At 50.5% G+C, this 25,468-nt stretch overlaps 1 protein-coding gene and 1 non-coding gene across 3 annotated transcripts; one reads left to right on the top strand and one right to left on the bottom strand.

Annotated features, from left to right (window-relative positions):
• Positions 1 to 182: 182 nt before the first annotated feature.
• Positions 183 to 25,283, bottom strand: SIRT2 (sirtuin 2). Of its 2 annotated transcripts, XM_066348783.1 has the most exons (16): positions 25,121 to 25,260; positions 24,225 to 24,271; positions 20,820 to 20,868; positions 20,434 to 20,547; positions 11,425 to 11,466; positions 11,165 to 11,271; positions 11,001 to 11,057; positions 10,436 to 10,504; positions 4,406 to 4,535; positions 2,618 to 2,677; positions 2,288 to 2,343; positions 2,046 to 2,122; positions 1,919 to 1,970; positions 1,230 to 1,300; positions 1,026 to 1,092; positions 183 to 907 (listed from the first exon to the last, which is right to left on the bottom strand). In XM_066348783.1, exons 1-16 carry the CDS (start codon positions 25,134 to 25,136, stop codon positions 752 to 754), a joined length of 1,170 nt encoding a protein of 389 aa, XP_066204880.1. In that variant the 5' UTR covers positions 25,137 to 25,260; the 3' UTR covers positions 183 to 751. The 2 variants fall into 2 exon arrangements, with proteins under 2 accessions (XP_066204880.1, XP_066204879.1); XM_066348782.1 differs by lacking the exon at positions 24,225 to 24,271 and having other exon boundaries at positions 25,121 to 25,283.
• On the top strand, positions 14,482 to 14,557 carry TRNAT-GGU (transfer RNA threonine (anticodon GGU)). The gene has a single exon. It is a non-coding gene; the product is annotated as a tRNA-Thr (tRNA).
• Positions 25,284 to 25,468: the final 185 nt, after the last annotated feature.

Below are 25,468 nucleotides of genomic sequence, written 5' to 3' on the forward strand. Positions count from 1 at the left end.
CTGGAAGTGCAGGGTAAGAGCTATGAGGCTCCCACCTGCCCTGGAGTCCCATCTCAGCACCCCTCGCTCTGTTTCTTACAGAGCCTTTGGATGTCCTGGTTTCCTTAGTGGCCAGCGATCTCACCCCCTCCCTCCAGCTGCTTTCCTGTGTGCCCACGGAAAGGAACAGAAGGCCAGACAGCTGATTGTTAGTTTTTTGTTTTTAATGTGTCTCCAATAAGCAACATCATCTGCCCATCCCCACATGGGAAATGGGTCATGAGTGAAGGTGGCCAACAACCAGTTGGGAGTTGGAGGCAGAGAGGTGGGACGCCTGCAGGCTCAAACCCCCACATTGGATGTTATGTTTGGAGGGCCCCGCCCCCACCCAGGGTAGGTTAGATTTTGTCTACATGGCCACAGGCCCCTGAAAACAGTAGAGAGTATTGCGGCCCTGGGGCCCTGTCTTAGGACAGTTAGAAATTTGGAGGCTTGCCAGCCCCCGGGAGCAGTTAGAAATCAGGGGAGGTCGATCCTTGCCCCTGGTGGTTAGAAGCTCCAGGCTGTTAGAGGTGGGCTGCCTATGCCTCAGCCCCCAGATGTTAGAGATCTGCCAGGGTCAGGGGGACTGGAACCCCTGTTTGGAAGGAAGTAGTTATGAGATTGAGGGAATGCTCTGAGCTTCCCAGACAAGAACTGCAAGTTAGGGAGGACCAGGGCTGTTTGGGACTGTCCCAGAGGAGCTGGGTGTCCTGCCTGGGTGATGCCGCTGTCACTGCGGTTTCTCTGTCTTCGTAGTCCTGGCTTCCTCCTTGGCAGAAGGTGGGGACCTCTGGGGGGAAGCTGAAGTGGTGGGGTTGGGGCTCCTTGGCTCTGACTGAGCATCTATGCCGGCATGCTCCTTCTGGATGAGGTCCTCCAGCTCCTTCTGCGGGGACAATGTTTCCAGCAGTCAGAGGTCACCATGCCTCGGGGGTCAGAGCACCCAAGGGGCAGGGGTTCGGGAACTGGGTTCAGGGTGGGCGGGGGTGGCCCAGACTCCTCACCTTCCATCCGAGGAGGTCGGCTAAAGCCAGACAGCCCTGATCACAGTCACCCAGCCAGGCCACATCCCTGCGGGTGAGTGAGAGAGTCTGATGCCCCAGACTTGTCCCAGGCCCCTGCCAGCTCTACCTGTCCTTCATGCCTTCCCTCCTACCTTGGACCTGTCCCTTGTAGGCCCCACCCCCCAAAGAGGACTCAGGCCTCACCTGTAGGCCTTCTTGGAGTCAAAGTCCATGCCCCCTCCGAGGCCCATCATCATTCCCAGGAAGGGGTCAGTCTGTAGGGAAGAGGAGAGTGGGGGAGATGAGTGCCCAGACCCTTGAGCCAGGTGGCTAGGCCTGTATCCCAGCTCTGTGACTTGACTCAAGTGACCTCGCTCTCCCAATCTAAGTTTCCTTATCTGTAGAGCGGATGATCACTGAACCCACTCCCAGGGTTGTGCTGCCAGTGGGTTAACACAGGGAATATGCTTCCCACAGCATCTGGCTCCTGGTATGTTCTCGCCTGTCCGAGCAAACATTGCTCCCAGAAGGGAGCTCAGCACTGGTGACCTGATGGATGCCCTGCTGAAGGCCCTGGCTCCAGCCAGCCTGACTCTTCAGTCCCAGGAAGTACAATATCCCTATTTTGGCTTCAGGTGCTTAGAGTTCAGGTTACATCACTTATTTAAAAGGGTCCTGAATGACCCGGAGGCCTGTGGAATTTTAGAGTCAGGGTAGCCTAGGACTTGATCCTTCCAGATTCTGGAATCCCTGGTCCTGAGCTGAGGGGTCTGAACTACTGGGTTTTCCTAGAGACCCGTCCCCTCATTCCAAGGAAGCCAGCGAGAGGGAATGGGGCCCACGTGAGGAGCAGGCAGGGAAGAAGGAGGGGGTGTGAATAAAAACAGACTCACCTGGCCGGTTTTTTCCTTGTTGATGAGCAGGCGTGGTGTAGAGAGAGGTGCCCTGGGGGGGATGGGGAGCTGAGTGCTGAGGACCTGTCCTGGCTTCCCCAGCCCCCAGCCCTGACCAGAAACCTACTTGCCAATGAGGGATGCAAAGGGCTGCACCTGCAGGGAAGTGCCCATGATGATGAGCAGGTCCACCTTGAGGAAGTCCTGTGAAGGGGGAGTGGCCATGAGGCTCTGGGACCCTCAGCTGAGGCTGAGCCGCCATCCCCTGCCCCCAGCATAGGCCCACATACAGCTAGTAGGGAAGTGAACCTCCCCAGGGCAGGCTGTCCCCACAGGGGCTGAGCACAGGGTGGTGATGGAAATACTCACTGACTGAATGCAGGAGAAGAAACGTGCTGGGAGGTTCTCACCAAAGAATATGATATCTGAGGTGGAAACAGACAGACAGACAGACAACACAGAACAGAGACAGTGAACAGGGAGAGGCAGAGACAGGAAGAGAGATGAGAACGGGCAGGAGCAGAAGGCAGACCTGAGGGCTGGGTGAGAGGGCAGACTGACCAAGGTACGGAACCCTCTCCTTGGAGAGAGCGTATCCAGAGGTGGGGTAGATGGCAAACGTGGCCTTCTGGGGAAGGGGTTGGTGCGGGGGGTTCCCAGTCCAAATCTCCCTCGGTTGGTCCCCGCCCCAAGGCTCACCAGGCTTCACCACGCTCTGACACTTCTCACACTTGGGAGTCACCTCGGAGAAGATCTTCTCTGGGTATGGGGAAGGGGAGAAGGAGGTGAGAGGCTCTGGGCTGGGGGCTGCAGCCTGCCCTGCCCACTCCCCGTGGCCTTCCTTCACTGTCCACACACATACCTCAGTCACCGTGGAACCTCCTGGGGTATCTGCCCTGCTCAGAAAGGACCCCCCTTCTCGGAGAACTGCCCCCAGCTTCCCCCATGCCCCAGGAATTCAGGGGTGGCTACTGAATGAAAGAATAAACAAATGAGCAGCCAACCCCTGACCTGGGGAACCCTGAGCTGGGAGTGAAGGTCTGCCTGCGGGTCTCTGAGGACAGCCCTACTTCTCCCTGGACCAGGGAGATCTGGTGGTCTCAGGCCTGGTGGCAGAATAAGAGGGAAGGGGACGTGGATGACCCTGGGTGGGGAGAAGTCTTTAGGCACAGCTGCTTCCCACTCTTGGGTTCTGTGACTGACCCCCTGACCCCCACACACCATCCTATGATAATCATGCTCCTTATTGCTTATTAAGGAAACTTAAAAAGCCTTCTGTCACTTGCAACCCACAGAATCCTAGTTCATTCATTCAACCATTCATTTCTTCAACAAATATGTAAAACACTGTTTTCATGGCTGTCATTTACTTTAAAACATTTCTGCATTGACAGTATGCTATTCTGTGGGAGCTGCATGTGCTATTGCTGTAAGTGAACAGAGTGGGGTAATGTTAATTGTGTGCTGCCCACAGCTGCAGGTGCCTGGGCTTTGCAGGCCTCCTCACCCCTGGCATGGTCAGCTGGTGCTTGATCAGAAAGGCCACACTCCAGAGGCCCTACTACAAGTGCTGTCCTTATCTCCCATGGACACCAGAGGCTTTGTGAAGTCAGCATAAAGAATGTCAGAAATGGGTTTCTATGGGTGAAATAAGTGACTTCTTAATCAGCACAATAGATGTCAGAAATAGGCTCTTGCTGGCATTCAAGAAATGTGGATTGGCTGGAGTTTTCCCCTTTGTTTGGACACTCTTGCCCTTACATGAGTAGGGACAGTGACTTTAACAAGCCCTGCAGCCTGCACCCCTATGGGAAGCCCCAGCCTTCAGCCCTAACCAGGCCTGTGTCCGGCTTCACATGCCATAGATTCTGTTTGTCTGAATTGGCATGGGCGAATTGAGTCCTCTGCTTCTTGTACAAGTGCTGTCCAATGTGGTTGTCATAGCAGATATGGCTTTTTACGTTTAAATAATAAAATTGAACATTCAGTTCCTTGGTCCCACAGTGCTCACAAGCCACATGTAGCAAGCGGCTGCCACGTTGGACAGTGCAGGTATAACGGCTTTCCCTCATCTCAGAAAGTCCTGTTGGACAATTCTGCTCTTCTTAGAGTTCAGTTCCACTTGCCTTGATGAGCACTTCCTGTATGATAGGGTCAGAGACCTCAAAGGACAAAGAGCTAGGGTTTCATGACCTCATAGAACAGGCTGTGTGACCATTTGGGGCTTCTCTCTGCTAACGTGTGTCCGTGTATGTGTGTGGCTAAACTGGGTCTGCAGCTTGTATCATCAGAACCTGGCTGTGAGGTGGTGTTGGAAGCAATGGACCGCACTGTCACCTCAAATCTTTGGAGGCTGCTGTTATCTAATAAAAAGAGCCACAGCTGTGCAGGACAGAAGAGGTGTCCGCTGGGTGGAGGCCCCGCCCCTGGTGCTGAGGAGAGGACAGTGGGCGGGAAGCCTGCCCTGGGATGACCTCCAGCTCTCACCTTTCATCCAGCTGAGCGTGTACTCCTGCCGGCAGAGGGGGCTCATGCAGTGTGACGTGTGGAAGGTGCCATGGGCCTCCACTAGGTCCTCGGGCTCTAGCCCTGCCACTCGCTCGAGGGTGTCTATGTTCTGGAGGGCGAGATGGAGGGAAGTGGGTCAGGAGTGAACCACACCCCTCAGGGGCAGAAGGCAGAGCAGGGAGTTGTAGCCAAGAGAAACCAGTGGGACAGAAAGAGAAGGAAAGGAAAAGCAAGGGGCAGGTATATCTGAAAACTTCTGTTTATTCTGATGGTGCCACTAAAAGGGAAAAAGTCATGGATGCTTACAGATGAGTATGAGCCCAGGCCCACAGCCACCACCAGTCCATATGCCATTTTTCTGTAAATTCAGGCCACTTTGCTTCCATTTTTCGGATAATTTGCTTTGTCAGAACCATACACTTTTGTGCCACCTACCAGAATCTGTGGAAATAATGCATAAATCTGCAATGTCCCCATTGTAAATGAAGGCCCTCAGCGTCCTTGTGCAGTGCCCAGCCAGCACAGCTATATGTGGCAGCCCTGGCCAAGCATGAACAGAAATAAAAAGCTCAGGAGGGACTATTTGGTTTAATCACAGTTCTCCTATTTGGCAGTCAGGTTTCTGACTGATCTGTTTCATAGATGGCATCTTAACCTGTATCCCTCTAAGACAGAGATCCTTTCCTTACTGACCAAACAAGAATATTCTCTTCCACACAGACATTTGTGCTCTGTCACTTTTCTCTAAACACTCAGCCCCTCTGGAGCAGCTTTGGTTTGCCCAGGAGGCAGGTGCTGACAGAGGACACCAGCAGACGTTACAAAGATGGCCCATCACGTGCGGCCCACAGCTGAACTGAGAAGGTTTCCTGGAGATTCCACGAACAAGTAAAAGGTTCCCTTTCAAGGGTAGATGGCACCAACTGTCTTCTCTGCTCCCTGCCAGCAATCGGATTGCCCCCAAAACATGTAGACAAGAGTCACTGCTCCCAGACTCTCTGCTGCTTCCCTCCCCCTCTACTAGAAATCTTAGTTTTGCCTTTGTTACTTGATTCCGCCTACTCCTGACTCCCTTGTGTGTACGCAGTGTGCGTGCAAATAAGTCAACAGCATGTAGGACTGCCTAAATGCCTCTTCCTGCTTCTTTGACACCATGTGTAATCAAGAAACCACAAACAAAAACAAAGAATGAGGCCAACCTGTGTGTACTGATATGAAGTGATGTCGCCAAGACGTTAAAAGGCACAAAAGCACAAAGGCAGTGTGTACAGAATGTAAAAAAGAAAAAATTGAGTGTGTGTCTCTGCTTGCCTCTGTATAGAATATCTTCAAAGGAGACACATGAAGGAATCAACAGCAGTGACTGCAGGGAGCGAGGCTGAGGGCGGGGCGGGACGTTCAAGGAAGTTCTGCACTACAGGACAGGCGCTGAACTCGAGATGACCCACAGTGAATGCCAGGTGGCCCTGGTGCCTGGCAGGAAACAGGCATGGAGAGGAGGTGGGCCCTGGGCAAGGCTGGGCAGTTCCAGTGGCTACTCAACTGCAGCCAACCATTCTCTCTGGAAAAGCCACCCAGGGTGCAACTCTTCCCAATTTTCAGCCAAAGACTAAAGTCTGGATTTTCACCTGAAATCTCCTGATTTTTTTTTTTTTTTTTTTTTCATTTTTCTGAAGCTGGAAACAGGGAGAGACAGTCAGACAGACTCCCGCATGCGCCCGACCGGGATCCACCCGGCACGCCCACCATGGGGCGACGCTCTGCCCACCAGGGGGGCGATGCTCTGCCCATCCTGGGCGTCGCCATATTGCGACCAGAGCCACTCTAGCGCCTGAGGCAGAGGCCACAGAGCCATGCCCAGCGCCTGGGCCATCTTTGCTCCAATGGAGCCTTGGCTGCGGGAGGGGAAGAGAGAGACAGAGAGGAAAGCGCAGCGGAGGGGTGGAGAAGCAAATGGGCGCTTCTCCTATGTGCCCTGGCCGGGAATCGAACCCGGGTCCTCTGCACGCTAGGCCGACGCTCTACCGCTGAGCCAACCGGCCAGGGCTGAAATCTCCTGATTTTTAAGCCTTGGCTCCCTTTCTGTTTCAAAACATTGTGTCCCTGGTTGACACATCACCAATAACAGCTTCTTTATATATATATACATACACACACACACACACACACACACACACACACACACACACACGGGGAGGCAGTCAGACAGACTACCGCATGTGTCTGACCAGGATCCACTCGCACGCCCACCAGGGGGTGATGCTCTGCCCATCTGGGGCGTCGCTCTGTCGCAACCAGAGCCATTCCAGCGCCTGAGGCAGAGGCCACAGAGCCATCCTCAGCGCCTGGGCAAACTTTGCTCCAATGGAGCCTTGGCTGCGGGAGGGGTAGAGAGAGACAGAGAGGAAGGAGAGGGGGAGGGGTGGAGAAGCAGATGGGCGCTTCTCCATTTGCCCTGGCCGGGAATTGAACCCGGGACTCCTGCATGCCAGGCCGATGCTCTACCACTGAGCCAACCGGCCAGGGCCACCAATAACAGCTTTTAAAAAGCATGAAGTTGCCTGGCTTATGGTGGCGCAGTGGATAGAGTGTTGACTTGAAATGCTGAGGTCACCAGTGTGAAACCCTGGGCTTGCCTGGTCAGGGCACATACCAGAAGCAACTACCACAAGAAGCAACTACAATGAGTTGATGCTTCCTGCTCCTGCCCCCACCTCTCTCTCCCCTCTCTCTAAAATCAATTTCAAAATCTTAAAAAAAAAATCATGAAGTTATTATGTGGATGTGGATATGGAAGGGTCTTCCAGATAACGGGTCAGATGAAAGAAAGCCAAGTAAAGGAAGTATCTGAGATACTTCCTCAGCATATATCATCTAGTGATATTGCTCCTCAGCATATATCATCTAGTTTGGCTCAAATAAACACTTATAATTATAATAATAATAAATATGGCTGCATGTTACCAAAAGGCAAACTGAGGTTGGAAGACCAATGAATTTGCGGTAACAAAGGATTGCTTTCCATTAGCTGCCCAAGATTCAAGTGTAAGAGAAATAAAAAGAGGCAAACAAACTGTTAAAAAAAGAAAAAGAAAGGCAAGTCCAAACCCTATGTAGAGTGCAAATGCCATATATATTTAAAAGAATGTTTTGCTGTGGCAATCACAGTGACTTGAGTGAACAGGACAACTGTTCTCACCTTTGAGTGATACTTGTGCTTTGAGATAAAAATAGCATGACACACATTGCTTCAGAACTGCTGCGTCGTCACAATTCAGAAAGAAGACAACGTGTCCCAGAAAACTGGGTCAGTGACTCAAACAGTGGCTGAGGGTGTCAAGTTTGAAAAAAATGGTTTCATGAAATGTGAGGGTGGAAAGATTTTTTTCCCCACCTTTATGTATTTTAGGTAGCATGTCATTGTGAATATTATGTGGACTTAAATTTCATGCATGAACTGTTGCAACTGGAGAGGGGAATGCCTGCACTTTGACCCCAGAATGTATTCATGTTGGTTCTCATGTAAAAATAGCAGACAGATGGTGTGCTTTCATGGACAAGAGCAGGGGTTTTGGCCTCTGCAGAGCTGGGAAGTGAGCCCACAGAGCAGCCCTGATGGGTCACTTTGTCCTGGGTCTGGGCTTCTGATGCTGGAACCCTGTGATCTCATCTTGTCTGGTGAGTTTAAACATTGTGTATATGCTGCCCTTTGGCACAAGTCTAGACTCCTGTGTCCAACCATCTGTCCAAATCTCCATGTGAGCATTTCAACCTCAACAGGCCTCAAAACAAACTCCTCCTCTGCTCGCATTCCCCCAACCTCCCACCATCTCAGTAAAAACCAGTCATTCCTGTCTCCTCTCTTTCATGAATCATTTCACATCCAATTCATCAGCAAGTCCTGTTGGTTTCACCTTTATAATGAATTCATAACCCGCCCCTTCTCCTCCTCGATGGCCCCACCTCCAATCTCTCCTGCCCTATTTATCACAGCAGCCTCTTCCTTGGGCTCTGTAACCCCCTCCCCACTTGGTACACAGCTTAGCCTCTACAGGCAGCCAGCGGGACACGTGGTCTCATCCCTGCCCTGCTCAGAGCCCTTCTATGGCATCATCTCACTAAGGGTAAAGGACAAAGCCCTTCTGAGGCCCCACATGGTCTGCCCCTGTCATCACCCTGACCTTGTCTCCTCCATTCTTGTCTCCACTTACTGTCCTCCTTCCTTACTTGGATCCAGCTTCTTCAACACGCCAAATACAGTCTCTCTCAGGACCTCTGCATTGGCTGTTCCCTTTGCCTGGAACATACTTCCCGAAGAAAATCTCATAATTCCCTTCCTCCTCTCTTTCAGGTCTTTGTCTAAATGCCCCCTTCTCAGTGAGGTCTTCCTGATACCTTGTTCACAGCAACACTACCCGCCCCTCACCCCGAGCTTCAGACTCACCTTTCCTGTTTAATCCTACTCCACAGAACTCTCACCATCTGCCATACTAGATAAGCTACTTATGTATCTTGTCCACTGTGTCTCCCACATTAGAGTGTCAACTTCAGGAGGGCAGTGACATCTGTTCTGTTTGCTGCCAGCAGGGCCTGACTGAGTTGACACTCAGTAGACATTTGTGACAGAAGCTGACAGACAAGGATGCCATCAGGGCCCAGGTAAGGAGTCCATGAAATCATGCATGGAGGGCACCTGGCTTCAGGTGAGCTGTTTGTACCATATCTGAACCACATCCAGTGGATCAAGCTGACCCTCTGGGAAGAAAGGTCAGGTTTATCCCAAGCCTGGGCTCCTCCTAGGAGGTGACGGTCCCCTTCCCCAACACACCACCAGCTCTAGGGGGAGACACCTGCCCCCATTTGTGAAATCTGGACCTACAAAGAATTCATCCTCCCTCTGGTGGCAGCTTCTGTGGCTGCAGGCTCAAAACTGCAAGGTGCAGGAAGGAAGTAATAGAGCATCTGTTTATATTCATGTGTTCTCTCTCTAGGTTATAATTTTGGGTTCTAAGGTATAATTCATAGCATGCATGACATCATGTAATTTCAATACAGAATCATAAAGCAAAGGTAGAGGCACAAACCTTTTTTACTGTTAGGGGGGTGAGATTCCAGGAGTCAACAAGGTGAGCTATCCTAGCCTGAGTGCCACAGGGTGAGGCCCGTGGCTCAGCACCATGCACATCTGAGGCTTTTATGCACATTAGAGAAGATGTTCCTTTCCTTTTTTTTTTTTTTTTTTTTGTATTTTTTGTATTTTTCTGAAGCTGGAAACGGGGAGGCAGTCAGACAGACTCCCGCATCCGCCCGACCGGGATCCACCCGGCATGCCCACCAGGGGGCGATGCTCTGCCCCTCCGGGGCATTGCTCTGTTGAGACCAGAGCCACTCTAGCGCCTGAGGCAGAGGCCATGGAGCCATCCCCAGCGCCTGGGGCCATCTTTGCTCCAATGGAGCCTTGGCTGCGGGAGGGGAAGAGAGAGACAGAGAGGAAGGAGAGGGGGAGGGGTGGAGAAGCAAATGGGCGCTTCTCCTGTGTGCCCTGGTCGGGAATTGAACCCAGGACTTCCGCATGCCAGGCCGACGCTCTACCACTGAGCCAACCGGCCAGGGCCAGATGTTCCTTTCTTAAGACACTATGTTCATCCCTTAGGGTACTGTCGTGGTGTTCAGATTTTGTTAGATTGAGTCACGCTAGTATCATCTGCTGGGAAATCCTAATATATCTGAAATCTATGGTGCAAACAGTGTTCCCTCCGCTAGACATGAAGTCCTTTCTCAGTGCACATGGGACGGCTTCCCCCGAGAGGAGCTTATGGCCGCGTTACCACACACCTGAGAAGCTGTTCTGGCCTCTGCTTTATAGAAGGGCAAACTGAGGCGGAGAGAGGAGAAATGACTCACTTTTGGTCACATGACAAAGAAGCAGTGGCCTGAGCTCTTAGCACTGAGGCGCCAGGCCGCACCCCGCCCGCACTCTGCCTCCCAGACTGCCCGCCGTCCGCCTACCTGCGTGTAGCAGCGCAGCAGCAGCCCTTTCTCCTTCAACAGGCGGATGAAGTAGTGACACAGGGTTGGCTGAGGGAGCAATCAGAACAATGCTGGGATGACAGAGACGATCTCCCCGCATCGCACGTGCCGCCCACTGTTCTAGGCACTGTGTCTGTCTCACCTCACAGAGCACCTCATCGAGGTTGTGAGGCAGAAACCCCCATTAAACCATCTCACAGATGAGGAGACGGAAGCAGGGAAGCTGACCGGCCTGCCAAAGCTGCACAGCTGCCAAGTTGTACAGTTGGGGTTCGTACAAATGTAGCCTGGCTCCAGAGCCTGGGCTTGTATACGTATTGTTAACTCAAGCTTCACAAAAACCCTTTTCATATAATATTATGAGCTTCATTTTCTAGATGGGAAAACTGAGGCTCAAGATCCAAAGAGGGATCAGAAGTCAGACCCAGGCAGCCTGGGCCCAGAGCCCATGTACTTAATGACCATATGATATTTGTTCAAGTGGCCCTTCCCATGCCTGCTGTCCACCAACCTTTCCTGTTTCCCCCAGAAAAAAAGAGCTCACCTTGAATTGCCCAGGATAGAGTTCCTTGGCAAGGGCAAAGAAGGGCTCTGGATGTTTCTGTGGGAGAGAGAGCAAAGTGTAGGTAGGCACCCAGATGCCCCTGGTAAGGGGCGGCTGACCCCACCCCCTCCCGCCATCATTGCAGACATTCCTCCTGCACATACCTTGAAGTAGCCAATTTCAAAGATGGCCTCCGGGTAGGGAAGATGGTATTTCTGCAGGTTGGCATAGAGGCCCGTGGATGGGGAGCGGAAGTCAGGGATGCCCGCGGCTGGGGGAGGTGGGGCAGGAAGCAATCCATCAGGTACCAGGGTCCCATCTATACCACAGTGCCCCTCCCAAGTGAGGCCTAGACATGACTCTCCCCAGACCTTGGAAGGGGCTCGCCCACCAGGGGGCCGCTACTGAGGAAAGGGGCACTTACATGTGGAGATTCCAGCTCCCACCAAACAGATGACCCTGCGACCTGGAAGAGAGGAGTGTGTGCATCCTGTGACATGTCAGCCCCAAAATAACACCACCGATCATAGCCCCTGACACTGTTTACTTGGTGTCAGATCCTGGGGCAAACATTTAAGAAGCATGAATGATCCTCCCAACCATCTTCAGGAAGGTGATATTAACATCCCCATTTTACAGATAAGGAAACCAAGGCTCAGGGAGGGGAGGCAGTCACACAGTTGGCTGGTGGAAGAGCCATGGTGGAGACAAAGACAGTACTGTTTAAAATTATACCAACTTAGATAGTTGAGAAAAGGCCACTGGAGAGAAGTTTCTGCCCCTAACTGGATCTAGACAAAAACACACGAGATCTTGCTGAACCTGTGGCGGCGCAGTGGATAAAGTGTGGACCTGGAGTTTGAGGTCATCAGTTTGAATCCCGGGTCTTGCCTGGTCAAGGCGCATACAAGAAGCAAATAAGAGTTGATGCTTCCCACTCCTTCCCTGACCCTGCCTTTTTCTCTCTCTAAAATCAGCAAATAAGGCCTGACCTGTGGTGGTACAGTGGATAAATTGTCGACCGGGAATGCTGAGGTTGCCGGTTCGAAACCCTGGGCTTGCCTGGTCAAAACACATATGGGAGTTGATACTTCCTGCTCCTCCCCCCCTTCTCTCTCTCTCTCCTTTCTAAAATGATAAATTTAAAAAATCTAAAATCAATAAATAAAACTCTAAAAAACTTTCATGGAGATGATCCCACCCCCATCCTGGCAGTTGAAAATCCATGTAATAACTTTTTTTTTTTTTTGTATTTTTCTGAAACTGGAAACGGGGAGAGACAGTCAGACAGACTCCCGCATGCGCCCGACCGGGATCCACCCGGCACGATGCTCTGCCCACCAGGGGGCGATGCTCTGCCCCTCCGGGGGGTCGCTCTGCTGCGACCAGAGCCACTCTAGCACCTGGGGCAGAGGCCAAGGAGCCATCCCCAGCGCCTGGGCCATCTTTGCTCCAATGGAGCCTTGGCTGTGGGAGGGGAAGAGAGAGACAGAGAGGAAGGAGGGGGGTGGGGGTGGAGAAGCAAATGGGCGCTTTTCCTTATGTGCCCTGGCCGGGAATCGAACCCGGGTCCCCGCACGCCAGGCCGACGCTCTACCGCTGAGCCAACCGGCCAGGGCCAATAAGTTTTTTTTTTTTTTTTGTATTTCTCTGAAGCTGGAAACGGGGAGGCAGTCAGACAGACTCCCGCATGCGCCCGACCGGGATCCACATGAGATCTTAATGAGGAGGCTGGGTCTGGGGGTTCCCCCAGAAGAGCTATAGGTTATTGTAGAACTCTCTGGCAGCACCTTTTCTTTTGGACACAATCCTGAATGACCATCTATTTCTAGCATATTATACACATTCCTTTCCCAACACACATTAGTCACCTGAGATCTGGTAATTTTCAGGTGAAGACCAAAGATTTGCTACTCTCAGACCTAATGAACAAGAGAGTGGATAAGGGCTTCAAATCTTAGCTCTCCTGTTCATCTGCAAGGAGTCTCAGTTCAAATCACCACTCTGACTTCAGCTTCCTGCTCTGTTAAATGGGTATCATTACAGTACTGACCTTGCAGGGCTATTGAGACAATGAATTTATTTATGTAAAGCCTAGATCTGTGCCCAGCACTGAGAAAAACGCTATACAGTTAACCCTTGAACAACATGGGGCTTTCATGGAGATGATCCCACCCCCATCCTGGCAGTTGAAAATCCATGTAATAACTTTTTTTTTTTTTGTATTTCTCTGAAGCTGGAAACGGGGAGGCAGTCAGACAGACTCCCGCATGCGCCCAACCGGGATCCACCCAGCATGCCAGCTGGGGGGGGGGTGCTCTGCCCATCCGGGGCGTCGCTCTGTCGCGACCAGAGCCACTCTAGCGCCTGGGGCAGAGGCCAAGGAGCCATCCCCAGCGCCCGGGCCATCTTTGCTCCAATGGAGCCTCAGCTGTGGGAGGGGAAGAGAGAGACAGAGAGGAAGGAGAGGGGGAGGGGTGGAGAAGCAGATGGGCGCTTCTCCTGTGTGCCCTGGCCGGGAATCGAACCCGGGACTTCCACACGCCAGGCCGACGCTCTACCACTGAGCCAACCGGCCAGGGCAAAAAATCCATGTAATAACTTTTGATTCCCCTAAAACTTAACTACTAATAGGCCCTGGCTGGTCAGCTCAGTTGGTTAAGAGCGTCGTCCCTAAATGATAAGGTTGCGGGTTCAATCCTTGGTCAGGGCACACATGGGAAGTAAACAAAAGATGCATGACTGAGTGGAACAAAAATGAAAGCTTCCCTTCCCCCTTCTCTCTCTTTTCCTTCCTCTCTGTTTCTTTAAAAAAAATTAAGCCCTGGTCGGATAGCCTGGTTGGTTGGAGTGCCATTCCAGAGCATAACGGTTGCCAGTTCGATTCCCCAGTCAGGGCACATACAGGAGCAGCTCAATGTTCCTGTGTCTCTCTCCCCCCGCCTCTTTCTCAAAACAAACCAACAAACAAACAAACAAAAAACCCAAAACTTAACTACTAATAGCTTACTGTTGACTAGAATCCTTACATGTAATATAGTCAATTAATACATATTTGAACCTTTTTTTTTTTTTTTACAGAGACAGAGAGAGAGCCAGTGAGAGGGATAGACAGGGACAGACAGACAGGAACAGAGAGATGAGAGGCATCAATCATTAGTTTTTCGTTGCGCATTGCAAAACCTTAGTTGTTCATTGATTGCTTTCTCATATGTGCCTTGACCGCGGGCCTTCAGGTGACCCAGAAACCCCTTGCTCGAGCCAGCGACCTTGGGTTCAAGTTGGTGAGCTTTTGCTCAAACCAGATGAGGCCACGCTCAAGCTGGTGAACTCGGGGTCTCGAACCTGGGTCCTCTGCATCCCAGTCCAACGCTCTATCCACTGCGCCACTGCCTGGTCAGGCTGTAAGCAAATTGTATTATACATTGTATTATTACAATAAAGTAAGCTTGAGAAAAGAATATTATTAAGAAAATCGTTGGCCCTGGCCGGTTGGCTCAGTGGTAGAGCGTCGGCCTGGTGTGCGGAAGTCCCGGGTTCGATTCCCGGCCAGGGCACACAGAAGAGGCACCCATCTGCTTCTCCACCCCTCCCCCTCTCCTTCCTCTCTGTCTCTCTCTTCCCCTCCCACAGCCGAAGCTCCATTGGAGCAAAGATGGCCCGGGTGCTGGGGATGGCTCCTTGGCCTCTGCCCCAGGCGCTAGAGTGGCTCTGGTCGCGGCAGAGCGACACCCCCCCCCCCCGGAGGGGCAGAGCATTGCCCCCTGGTGGGCGTGCCGGGTGGATCCTGGTCGGGCGGATGCGGGAGTCTGTCTGACTGCCTCCCCGTTTCCAGCTTCAGAAAAATACAAAAAAAAAAAAATCGTTATGCCTGACCAGGTGGTAGCGCAGTGGATAGAGCGTTAGACTGGGATGCGGAGGACCCAGGTTCGAGACCCCGAGGTCACCAGCTTGAGCGTGGCCTCATCTGGTTTGAGCAAAAGCTCACCAGCTTGGACCCAAGGTCGCTGGCTCGAGCAAGGGGTTTCTGGGTCTCCCGAAGGCCCGCGGTCAAGGCACATATGAGAAAGCAATCAATGAACAACTAAGGTTTTGCAATGCGCAACGAAAAACTAATGATTGATGCTTCTCATCTCTCCGTTCCTGTCTGTCTGTCCCTGTTTATCCCTCTCTCTGGCTCTGTAAAAAAAAAAAATTGTTATATAGGAAACCCCAAAGACTCCACTACAAAACTATTAGAAACAATAAACAAATACAGTAAAGTCTCAGAATACAAAATCAATATACAGAAGTCTACTGCTTTCCTATATGCCAATAATGAAACTTCAGAAAATGAATTTAAAAAATTATTTTTACAATTGCAACAACAACAACAAAATACCTAGGAATAAATTTAACAAAGGATGTGAAGGACCTATTACTGAAAACTACAAAGTTTTATGGAAAAAAAGTGAAAGACACAATGAAATAGAAAAATATTTTCTGTTCATGGATTTGAAGAATCAATATAGTTAAAATGGCCATATTACTCAAAGCAATATACAAATTTAATACAATCCCCATTAAAATTCCAATGTCATTTTTTAAAGAAATAGAACAAAAAAATCACCAGGTACTAAACTTATGAATCCTGAATAATCAAAGCAATCCTGAGAAGAATGAAGCTGGAGGTATCACATTACCTGACTTCAGATTATACTACATAGCCATGATAATAAAAACAGCATGATATTTGCCTGATCAGTGGTGGTATAGTGGATAGAGTGTCAAACTGGGATGCTGAGGTCCCAGGTTTGGAACCCTGAGTTCACCAGCTTGAGTGAAGGCTCATCTGCTTGAGCACAGGGTCGCCAGCTTGAGCATGGGATCACTGACAAGATCCCATGGTCACTGGCTTGAATCCAAAGGTCACTGACTTGAATCCAAGGTCACTGGTTTGAAGACCAAGGTAGCTGGCTTGAGCCCAAGGTTGCTAGCTTGAGTAGGAGTCACGGGCTCAGCAGAGCCCCTTGGTTAAGGCGTGTATGAGAAGCAATTAATGAACAACTAAAGTGCTGCAACTACAACTTGGTCCTTCTCATCTGTCTCCCTTCCTATCTATCTCTCTCTCCCTTTCTCTCAAAACAAAACAAAACAGCATGGTATTGGCAGAAAAACAGGCATACAGACCAATGGAACAGAATCAAGAGCCCAGAAATAAAACCATATATATAAGGTCAAATAATCTTCAACAAAGGAGCCAAAAACAGAAAGTGGAGAAAAGAAAGCCTCTTCAATAAATGGTGCTGGGAAAATTGGAAAGCCACATGCAAAAGCATAAAACTTGACTATACCTTGTCCCATGCAAAAAATTTAATTCAGAATGGATCAAAGATCTAAATATAAGATCTGAAACAACAAATTACATAGAAGATAACATAGGTACTAAACTTATGAACCTTGGCTATAATGAATATTTTATGAATTTGACCCCAAGGGAAGGGACATAAAGGCAAAAATAAATGAATAGGGACTATGTTAAACTAAAAAGGTTCTGTACAGCAAAAGAAACCAACACAAAACAGAAAGGCAGTCACAAATGGGAGATGACATTCACAAACAGCAGCTCCAATAAGGGGTTAATATTCAAAATATATAAAGAACTCACAGCCTGACCTGTGGTGGCGCAGTGGATAAAGCGTTGACCTGGAAATGCTGAGGTCGCCGGTTCAAAACCCTGGGCTTGCCTGGTCAAGGCACATATGGGAGTTGATGCTTCCAGCTCCTCCCCCCTTCTCTCTCTCTGTCTCTCTCTCCTCTCTCTCCCTCTCTCTCTCCTCTTTAAAATGAATAAAATAAAATAAAAAAAAGAACTCACAAAGCTCAACAACAAACAAGCAAACAATCCAATTAAAAAATGAGGAGAGGACCTGAATAGACATTTCTCCCATGAAGACATACAAACAACAAGTAGATATATGAAAAGATGCTCATCTTGGCTAGCTGTTAGAGAAATACAAATCAAGACTACAATGAGATACCACCTCACATCTCTTAGATTGGCTTTTATCAACAAGACAGGAGTTGGAGAGATTGTGGAGAAAAAGGAATGCTCATTCACTGCTGGTGGGAATGTAGACTGGAAGACAGTATGGTGGTTCCTCAAAAAATTAAGAATAGAGCTACCATATGACCCAGCAATCCCTCTACTGAGTAACTACACAAAAACTCAACAACACAGGTACACAAAGATACATGCACCCCATGTTCATTGCAGTATTATTCACGATGGCCAAGACACAGAAACAACCAAAGTGTCACTCAATAGAGGACTGGATAAATTAGATGTCGTACATATATACAATGGAATACTACTCAGCCATAAGAAATGATGACATGTTGCCATTTATGACAACATGGATGGACCTTGAGAATGTTATATTGAGTGAAATAAGTAAATCAGAAAAAGCTAAGAACTATATGATTTCACAATAGGTGCGATATAAAACTGAGACTCATGGACACAGATAAAAGTGAAGTGGTTACCAGGAAGAGGGGGGTGGAATGGGGTAAAGAGGAACAAATATACGGTGAAGGAAAATGATTTGATTTTGGGTGATGGGCACACAACAGTTCAAATGTTATAGAAATGTTCACTTGAAACCTATGTACTCTTATTGATCACTGCCACCCTATTAAATTTAATTTCTAAATAAATTAAAAATTATAAATACTGAAAAAAAAATCATAAGAGGTAATATATTCACAGTATTTATTGAGAAAAATATGCATATAAGTGGCCCATGCAATTCAAACCCATGTTGCTCAAGGGTCAACTGTATATATATTTGCTATTATTCTTTGAGTCAACTGTACTAAACTTCTTGAGACCCATGATTTGTATACCTGTAAGCACTCTGTTCCCTCATTTTTGCTAGATTTCCAAAAAGAGGATGGCAAGATGTGGCAGGGGTCGAATCATTTCACAAGGGCACAGTTGCCTCTTCAGCTGCTGGCTGGCAGGTGGCCCTGCCACGCAGTGCCCTGGCATCTGCCCGTCAGCTGATGGACAGACACAAGTGAAGCCCTGTGAACCAGGCGCCTCTGGGGTGTCCTGTCCAAAGGAGGACAGCAAGGGTGACAAAGGCTAAGGCCTGCCCCAGCCACAGGCCTTAGCTTCAGCCTCAGGGTTACCAACAGATCAGGCCTGGCCAGACCCAGGCGGGGGCTACAGGGGGGGGGGAGCACGTGCTCTGGATTCAGTGGGCCTGGGCTGGAGTCTTTTTTTGTTTGAGAGAGAGAGTGAGAGAGAGACAGGAAGGGGGAGAAAAAGATGAGAAGTTGCTTTCACTTTAGTTGTTCGTTGATTGCTCCTCCTATGTCCCTTGACTAGGGCCAAGACAGTGTCCTCTTGTTCAAGCCAGTGACCCTGGTCTTTCTTTCTTTTTTTTTTTTCATTTTTCCAAAGCTGGAAACGGGGAGGCAGTCAGACAGACTCCCGCATGCGCCTGACCAGATCCACCCGGCATGCCCACCAGGGGGCGATGTTCTGCCCCTCTGGGGCGTTGCTCTGTTGCATCCAGAGCCATTCTAGCACCTGAGGCAGAGGCCACAGAGCCATCCCCAGCGCCCGGGCCATCTTTGCTCCAATGGAGCCTTGGCTGCGGGAGGGGAAGAGAGAGACAGAGAGGAAGGAGAGGGGGAGGGGTGGAGAAGCAGATGGGCGCTTCTCCTGTGTGCCCTGGCCAGGAATCGAACCCGGGACTCCTGCACGCCAGGCCAACACTCTACCACTGAGCCAACCGGCCAGGGCCCTGGTCTTTCTTTTTTAGAAAAAAAAAAATTTATTCATTTTAGAGAAAAGAGAGAGAGAGAGAGAGAGAGAGGAGAGAAAGAGGGGAGTAACAGGAAGCATCAACTCCCATATGTGTATGTGCCTTGATTAGGCAAGCCCAGGGTTTCAAACCGGCGACCTCAGTGTTCCAGGTCAATGCTTTATCCACTGCGCCACCACAGCTCAGGCTGACCCTGGTCTTTTCACGCCAGCGACCTCTGAGCTCAAGCTGACAAGCTTTGGGATCACGTGGACGATTCCCCCACTCAAGCAAGTGATCCTGTGCTGATGAGCCCATGCTCAGAGCTGGTGACCTCGGGGCTTTGAACCAGTGACACTCGTGTTCCGGGTTGATGCTTTACCCCCTGCGCTACCACCAGTCAGGCATGGGATTGAATCTTGACTCTGCCTCTAACCAGCTGTGTGACCCTGCACCAAGTCACAGCCTCTCTCTTTGTACTTCAGTTACCTCCTCTATCCAGATCACCCCTATAATGACTTCATAGGTATAATGTAAAGATTAAATGACAGGCGGCCTGTCAAGTGCTTGGCCCAGTGTTTGGCAAACAGTGAGGGGTGAATTAACTTTTATTATTTATTATTATTCCCCCATAGGCCCTCTTGTGAACCAATTATATAATCCAGGTACAGGAGGATGGAAGGAACTGAAGGTTTGTAGCCACTGCTTGTGTCCTCTGGGGCCCACCAATGCCAGAAGCTGGCTGCAGACAGCTGCCCAGCCTGCCCAGGAGAGGGAGGCTCGAGGCGGCGGACTGGGCTGCCTGAGGAGGGAGCCAGTGGCAGCTGGAGGACAGGGAAACCGGAGAAGACGTCCTCAACAAAGGGCTGCTCAGCAAGCTAAAAGGATCATTGTTGTAGTCGAGGACTACCAAGGGCTTGGTTTCTCAGACCCTGGTGACCTCAACTTGCAGCAAGAAATATAAACTACATGGTGACCAAATAAAGAGGCAGCTACACACCACACTTGAAAGAAGCTTCCTGTAATAATTAATAATCCTAGGGAACACTTACATAGCTCTTGCTATGTTCCAGGTCCTGTCCCAGGCATTGACATCTTTATTAAATGTTTTAACCACTAATAACTCTATGAGGCAAATACTATTATTATCATCTTCATTCTAACAAACAGGCCTGGCCAATCAGAGCACTGTCATTAGTTCAACAATGGAGATGTGATCCAGGTCTGGCCAATCAGAGACATTGTTGTTGGTTTGTGGTAAGAATATGACCCAACCTGGGCCAACTGAAGCCAATTTCTGCTCTTGCTTAAAACACTGGGAGAAAGATGCTCTCTGCAGTGGGAGATGTGAGGCTGGTGGAACTAGCATTTGTTGCTGCCAGGAGCTACCTTTACCCCTACCCAGAAGAAAGCAGTGCCAGAGAGGGTTATGATTTTTGACAACGTGGAAGCCCCTGGACCCAGCCACACTTCAAGCTGGACTTTAGTTAAAGGGTCAATGGACTCCTTTTTTGGCATAAACCAGTCTGAATTGGGTTTCTTGTTACTTGCAGACAAAAGTGAATGGTTCCAGTGAGAAGTCACTTGGGGTCAGGAGAAGAGAAGTGACCCAATGCAGGTGGGGGGGGGGGGAGACTTACAGCGCTCACTCAGCATGTAGTGGGCCACCCCTTCTAGGGTTAAGTTGTCCAATAGACGCTCCTTCTGGGTGCCCAGGCCCAGTGTCTGGGAGAAGAAATTCCGCAGGAAGTCCACTGGCCAAAAAGAAGAAAGACAATGGTGGATACTCAGCCCAGGAGTACAGAGACCCAGAGCAGCCCTGTCCCAGTCCAGGGACCCCCTGCCTTTCCACAACTCAAGGCTCAATGCCTGACCCAGACAGGGACCTCCAGGCATTGGCACTGTACCCATTATTACATACGTAAATGTCACTCCTAATGGAGGTGAGGGGGTATCACCAAGACCCCTGCCCTCAACTGCTCCACCCTCTACTCCTCCACAGAACTGGGCTCCTAAAGATACTCACTCTCTGCTTCTCCGCCAGCCGCTCCGTCCTCAGTGTCTGAATCTGAGTCCTGGAAGAGGTGGGGTGGGTGGCCAGGCCCAAGAAGTGGAGTTAGGGAGTGGGGGGGGATGGAGTGACACCTCGCTTTGAGGAAAAGGCTCTGGCTGGGAAGTGGGCCCAAGGAAGTGAGTGGCAGTGGAGGGACAGCTCTGGTGCCAGTGTATAAACTCTGGGACAGGGTGTCTGTGTTGGGGACCTGGCCTGACACTCCCAAGGAGCCTATTATCATGTGAGTGACTATGTTTTTTTGAGTCTCAGAGCTCCTCCTCTTGGAAATGGAGCTCAGAGGGCACCCACCCTCAGGGGGCTATTGTGAGATGAGATGAAATGAGTTTACCTGTGTGAGGTGCCCAGACTGCACCTGGCAGGGTAAGTGCTCAGGAACGACTGGCTACTGCTATTTCATGTGCCACGTTCACATCCTCCCCTTGCGTCCCCTCTTGCCCCCTGCAGTGTGTGCCTGCTGTCCCCTCGCAGGCCCCCTGCAGCCGCACTCACCAAAGTCACTCCATAACAACGGAATAATGCCAGTGAAAACACTTCAGTCTTTACCCTATGGCCACGAGCCCTCAAGCTGGAAGCTCCAGATATTGCCTTTCCAAGCCCTCCGTCTCCTTTAGCAACTCCTCCCCTTGGCCAGGCTCTCACAAGGCAGGTCTTGGGACTCTGTCCTGGGCCCTCCCTGCTTCCTCTCTCCTCCTCCCCTGGGGCAGCTCCCTCATCCATGCCGAGGGACTTGGCCCAGTCACTGATGATGCCACCTCTCTGACCCAAGGTTCCCATGGCTTCCTGGATGCCTGTCTTTAAGAGACCCCAATGGGCCCTGGTCAGTTAGCTCAGTTGGTTAAGAGCATCATCCTGAAACAACAGGTTGCGGGTTCGATCCCCAGTCAGGGCACAAACAGAAGCAACCAAAAAACTGCATGACTGAGTAGAACAACAAATGCTCCCCCCCCCCCCGCCTTTCTAAAAATCAATTAAAATTAAGCCCTGGCTGGATAACTCAGTTGGTTGGAGTGCTGGCACAGAATGTGGAGGTTGCCGGTTTGATTCCCTAGTCAGGGCACATACAGGAGCAGCTTGGTGTTCCTGTCTCTCTCCCTGCTTCTCTCTCTCAAAAAAGGGGGGGACCTCAGTGTCCCAAACTGACCTCAGCATCTCCCACAAACTTGCTCCTCCTCCTGGGCCCCATCTCAGTGTGGTCTCCATCTCCCAGTCAGCCAGACTCCTCCAGCCTTCCTACCCTGCCCTCCGGCCACAATGTGGTCCCTCCTCAGGGCTCCACCTGGTCCAGCCTGTTCTTGGGGACCCTGTCCCAGCCTCCTACCTAGGCTCCCAGTTTCACTGTCCATCTCGATTATCCTCCTACCCTCCATGGGATGGCCTGTCTGGGCTGGCCCACTCCCCTCCACTTCACAGGCTCTTCTCTGGTGTCTTCAGTCTACCCATCTCATTATGAACATCTTCAAGGTCTACCATGATGTAAGCTCCATGAAGACAGGGGTTTTTCGTGTTCGCCACTGGATGCCCAGCGCCAACAACAGGGTCTGGCACCTGGCAGGAATGCCAGAACTACCCACCACTGAACGAATGAATTACCTGTGTGCTAGACCAGGGCTGGGCCCTGAAATGGCTCTGGTAAAACAATTCTGACCAAATCACACTCCTGCTTAAAACCTCTCCAATAACCCCTCTCCCATCACTCACTATCTGGTTCCAAGTCTTTTTAAATAGGAACCTCCCTCCCAAACATATTTATATTTTTAATTGCTTTTTAGATTGTATAAGCTTTGTAAAATGTCTGACTTTTAGACAAGGTATAGCTTGGGGCACTTGTTTCACAATTCTATCCCCTCCCCCTGAGATAACCACTGTTAACAGTACCATGGTAATTACTTCAGATTTTTCCTCTGAATATAAAACTCATTATTTTCCCAGCAAAGGGTAATACCGTAAGCACAATGCTGCATCTTGCATCTTTTACAGAACAAGATACTATAGACCCTCCTTATCCTTTTGAGCAGCTGCATAGTGTTGCATTGGAAGGAGGCCTTATAATTCATTTAACCCATCTACTGACAGCCACTTGGGCTGTTTCCAGTTTTGCCCTGTTATGGACAATGATGCAATTCACACCCTCGAATTTCTCTGTTTGGGACTGAGGATCCCTTTTAACATTAAACCTTTTTCTCTGACAGTGGCCCTGCTTTGGGAGCCAGGCGAGGGAGAAGCCCTGGCCTGACAGGAAGCTACTGTACCCTCTGCCATGCACTGGTGAGGTGCTTTAATCACAGCTTCTGCATTGCCTACATCCAAACCGCAATTTTGCTGCTGAGGGTGGGGGAATCGGGAATTTTTTCATACTGCAGACAGTGAGACTGTGGAAGGACTCAAGGGCCCTGCCCAGCATGTGGGAACAACTCGGCCTAAGTGGGAGCTGGGGGTGCTCACAGGGTCTTCAGGCCTCTGTAAAGCAGCCTGTTTTTCTCACCCCAAAGCATCTGGAAGGCAGTGTGCAGATGCCGTGGATTTCAAACCCTTCCCTGCTCTTCTAACTGAGGGACAGAGGACAGGATATTAACAACTCTGCCTCAAATTTCTCACCTGTAAAATGGCCACAATAGGCCTTGACCCCACAGGAATGGTGGGAAGATGAAATGAGATGATGCCCATAAATCACTTAGCAGAGGATCTGGCTGAAGGAAGTACTCCATAAATGCCAGCCGTGTATATAATTAATGGGCTGACCACCCCCAGCCATCGCTTACTGAACATATCACACTCTTCCATGCTCCCAAATCTTTACACCAGCTGTACCCTCTGCGTGGAACACGACTTCTCACCTTGCCTAAAAAAACTCTAAGTCTCTCTTCCCATACCACATGTATCTACTTCAATCTGACTCCTAGACCAGCCTGTGGATTCCTCCAGGGAAGGGACTAGCTGGAACCCAACTGAGACCCACTGGGCTCCCACAGTGCCCTGAGCTACTTTTATAATCACCCTGTAGGGTCATTTTTCAGCCACTTGTCCATGAGATATCCATGAGTTCAGGGACCAAGTTGGATGCCTTTCTCTTCCAGGACTGTAAATGAAGTTCAGAAGGGACTGGGGATGAGGCAAGGAAAGAGGCAAGTTCAGGAGGGCAGCCTGGGGTTGAGGCTGCGCAACCTTCTCTGAAAGTCCTCAGGCTCCACCATACCCCAGGAGGCTGAACTGGGCAGCGGGGGCGAGGGATTGGTGGCGAGAATGGGGCGGGAGGGGGTGTCTTGGATAATTTTCCCTTCTGTCACCTCCCCCCCAAGGAGAGTGGGGTGTGGGAACAAGTCCATCTCTCTCCTTCCCTCCACCCTTCCCCCATCTCACCTGAGCCTCCTGCACCTTCCCTGCCTGGGTCTCCAGAGGGTCGGAGGCTGGGGGAGGAGGGGGAGCAGATGTGGTTACAGTGGGGGGAATGGTTAAGGGGTTATAAGGGCTTCAAAGCAGGGGGGTCTGAGTCAAGAAGACCCATCAACCTAGTTATACTGGGGTATGGGGTGGTGGTAAAAATGCAGTAGAGGGAGGAAGGGGATGGGGGAAAAGCAAAGTGGAGAGTGCTTGGAGGAGATGTGGTTAGTGCGGGACAAAGGGGCTGAGACAGGAAGGTTTAGGAGAGGGAGGACAAAGTAAAGGATACAGGGCATGGAGGAAGTCTTAGGAGGAGTTAGGACAGATATAATAGAGTGTGAGTGTGCATGTGTGAGCGTGTGTGTGAGTGTAGGGTTAGGTTTACAAGCAGAGGTAAGTTTAGAAAGGAAGAGAAATGGTAAGAGATACCTGTACTGGAGTTGGGTGTGGGAGTGGTGGTGAGGGACGGATGGTATGTTTAGGAGAGGCACAAGAACTGGAGGGAAGAGATAGGAGAGGACACCAGGGGTCCCCTAGCTTCCTACAGCTCCCTTAACAACCAGGTACCCTTAGCAACTGGGACCACAGCAACTTAAGTCCTTAGCAATAAGGGTCCATGGCAACCAAGATGCGAGAAACACACGATCATTAGTAACTTGGGAGAAATAGAAAACGGACACTTAAAACCTCGCGACTCAGAAACCCACCAACCTAGGAGTATGGATCACTTAACAACGGCTCCCCCAACCCCACTCCTCCCGCTGCAATTCTATCTCCTGCTCTACCACGCCCGCCCTCGGGCCCCGGGGCCTGCAGCCCTCAGCCAGGCCCCGGCGCGGCCCGGCCCGACCCTCCCACCGAGGACTCCGACTCACGGTCCGGTTCGGCCATGGGCGTGGGGCGGGAGCCCTCGGGGCTGTCACCGATTTCTCTGTCCCGTGACGCCAACGGAAACAGTAAGGAGTAGAGCTAGGACAGAGAACTACAACTCCCAGCAGCCAGCGAGGCCCCACACTGGTTTGCACACAAGCTCTCATACAATCTTTGGCGCACGCCCTTCTTAGGTAAGGGAAAACAGAAGAGGCTTGGACTACGAGTCCCAAAGCGCACCGCGTCGGTAGCCATGTTGATAAAGGGCGCCCGGGAAATGTGGGAATGGGTAGAGAGGTTTATTTCATATGAATACTATGATTGGCCATGATGCAGTAAGAGGCAGAGCGTGA

This window comes from Saccopteryx leptura, chromosome 9 (genome assembly GCF_036850995.1).
Source record: "Saccopteryx leptura isolate mSacLep1 chromosome 9, mSacLep1_pri_phased_curated, whole genome shotgun sequence".
Taxonomy (NCBI): domain Eukaryota; kingdom Metazoa; phylum Chordata; class Mammalia; order Chiroptera; family Emballonuridae; genus Saccopteryx; species Saccopteryx leptura.

Coding starts and splice junctions, on each gene's coding strand:
- SIRT2 (XM_066348782.1), bottom strand. CDS start 25,282: ATGAGAGCTTGTGTGCAAACCAGTGTGGGGCCTCGCTGGCTGCTGGGA. Junction 2,123..2,287: donor TCTTCTCCTGCATTCAGTCA/GTGAGTATTTCC, acceptor CCCCCTTCACAG/GACTTCCTCAAGGTGGACCT. Junction 1,971..2,045: donor TTTGCATCCCTCATTGGCAA/GTAGGTTTCTGG, acceptor CATCCCCCCCAG/GGCACCTCTCTCTACACCAC.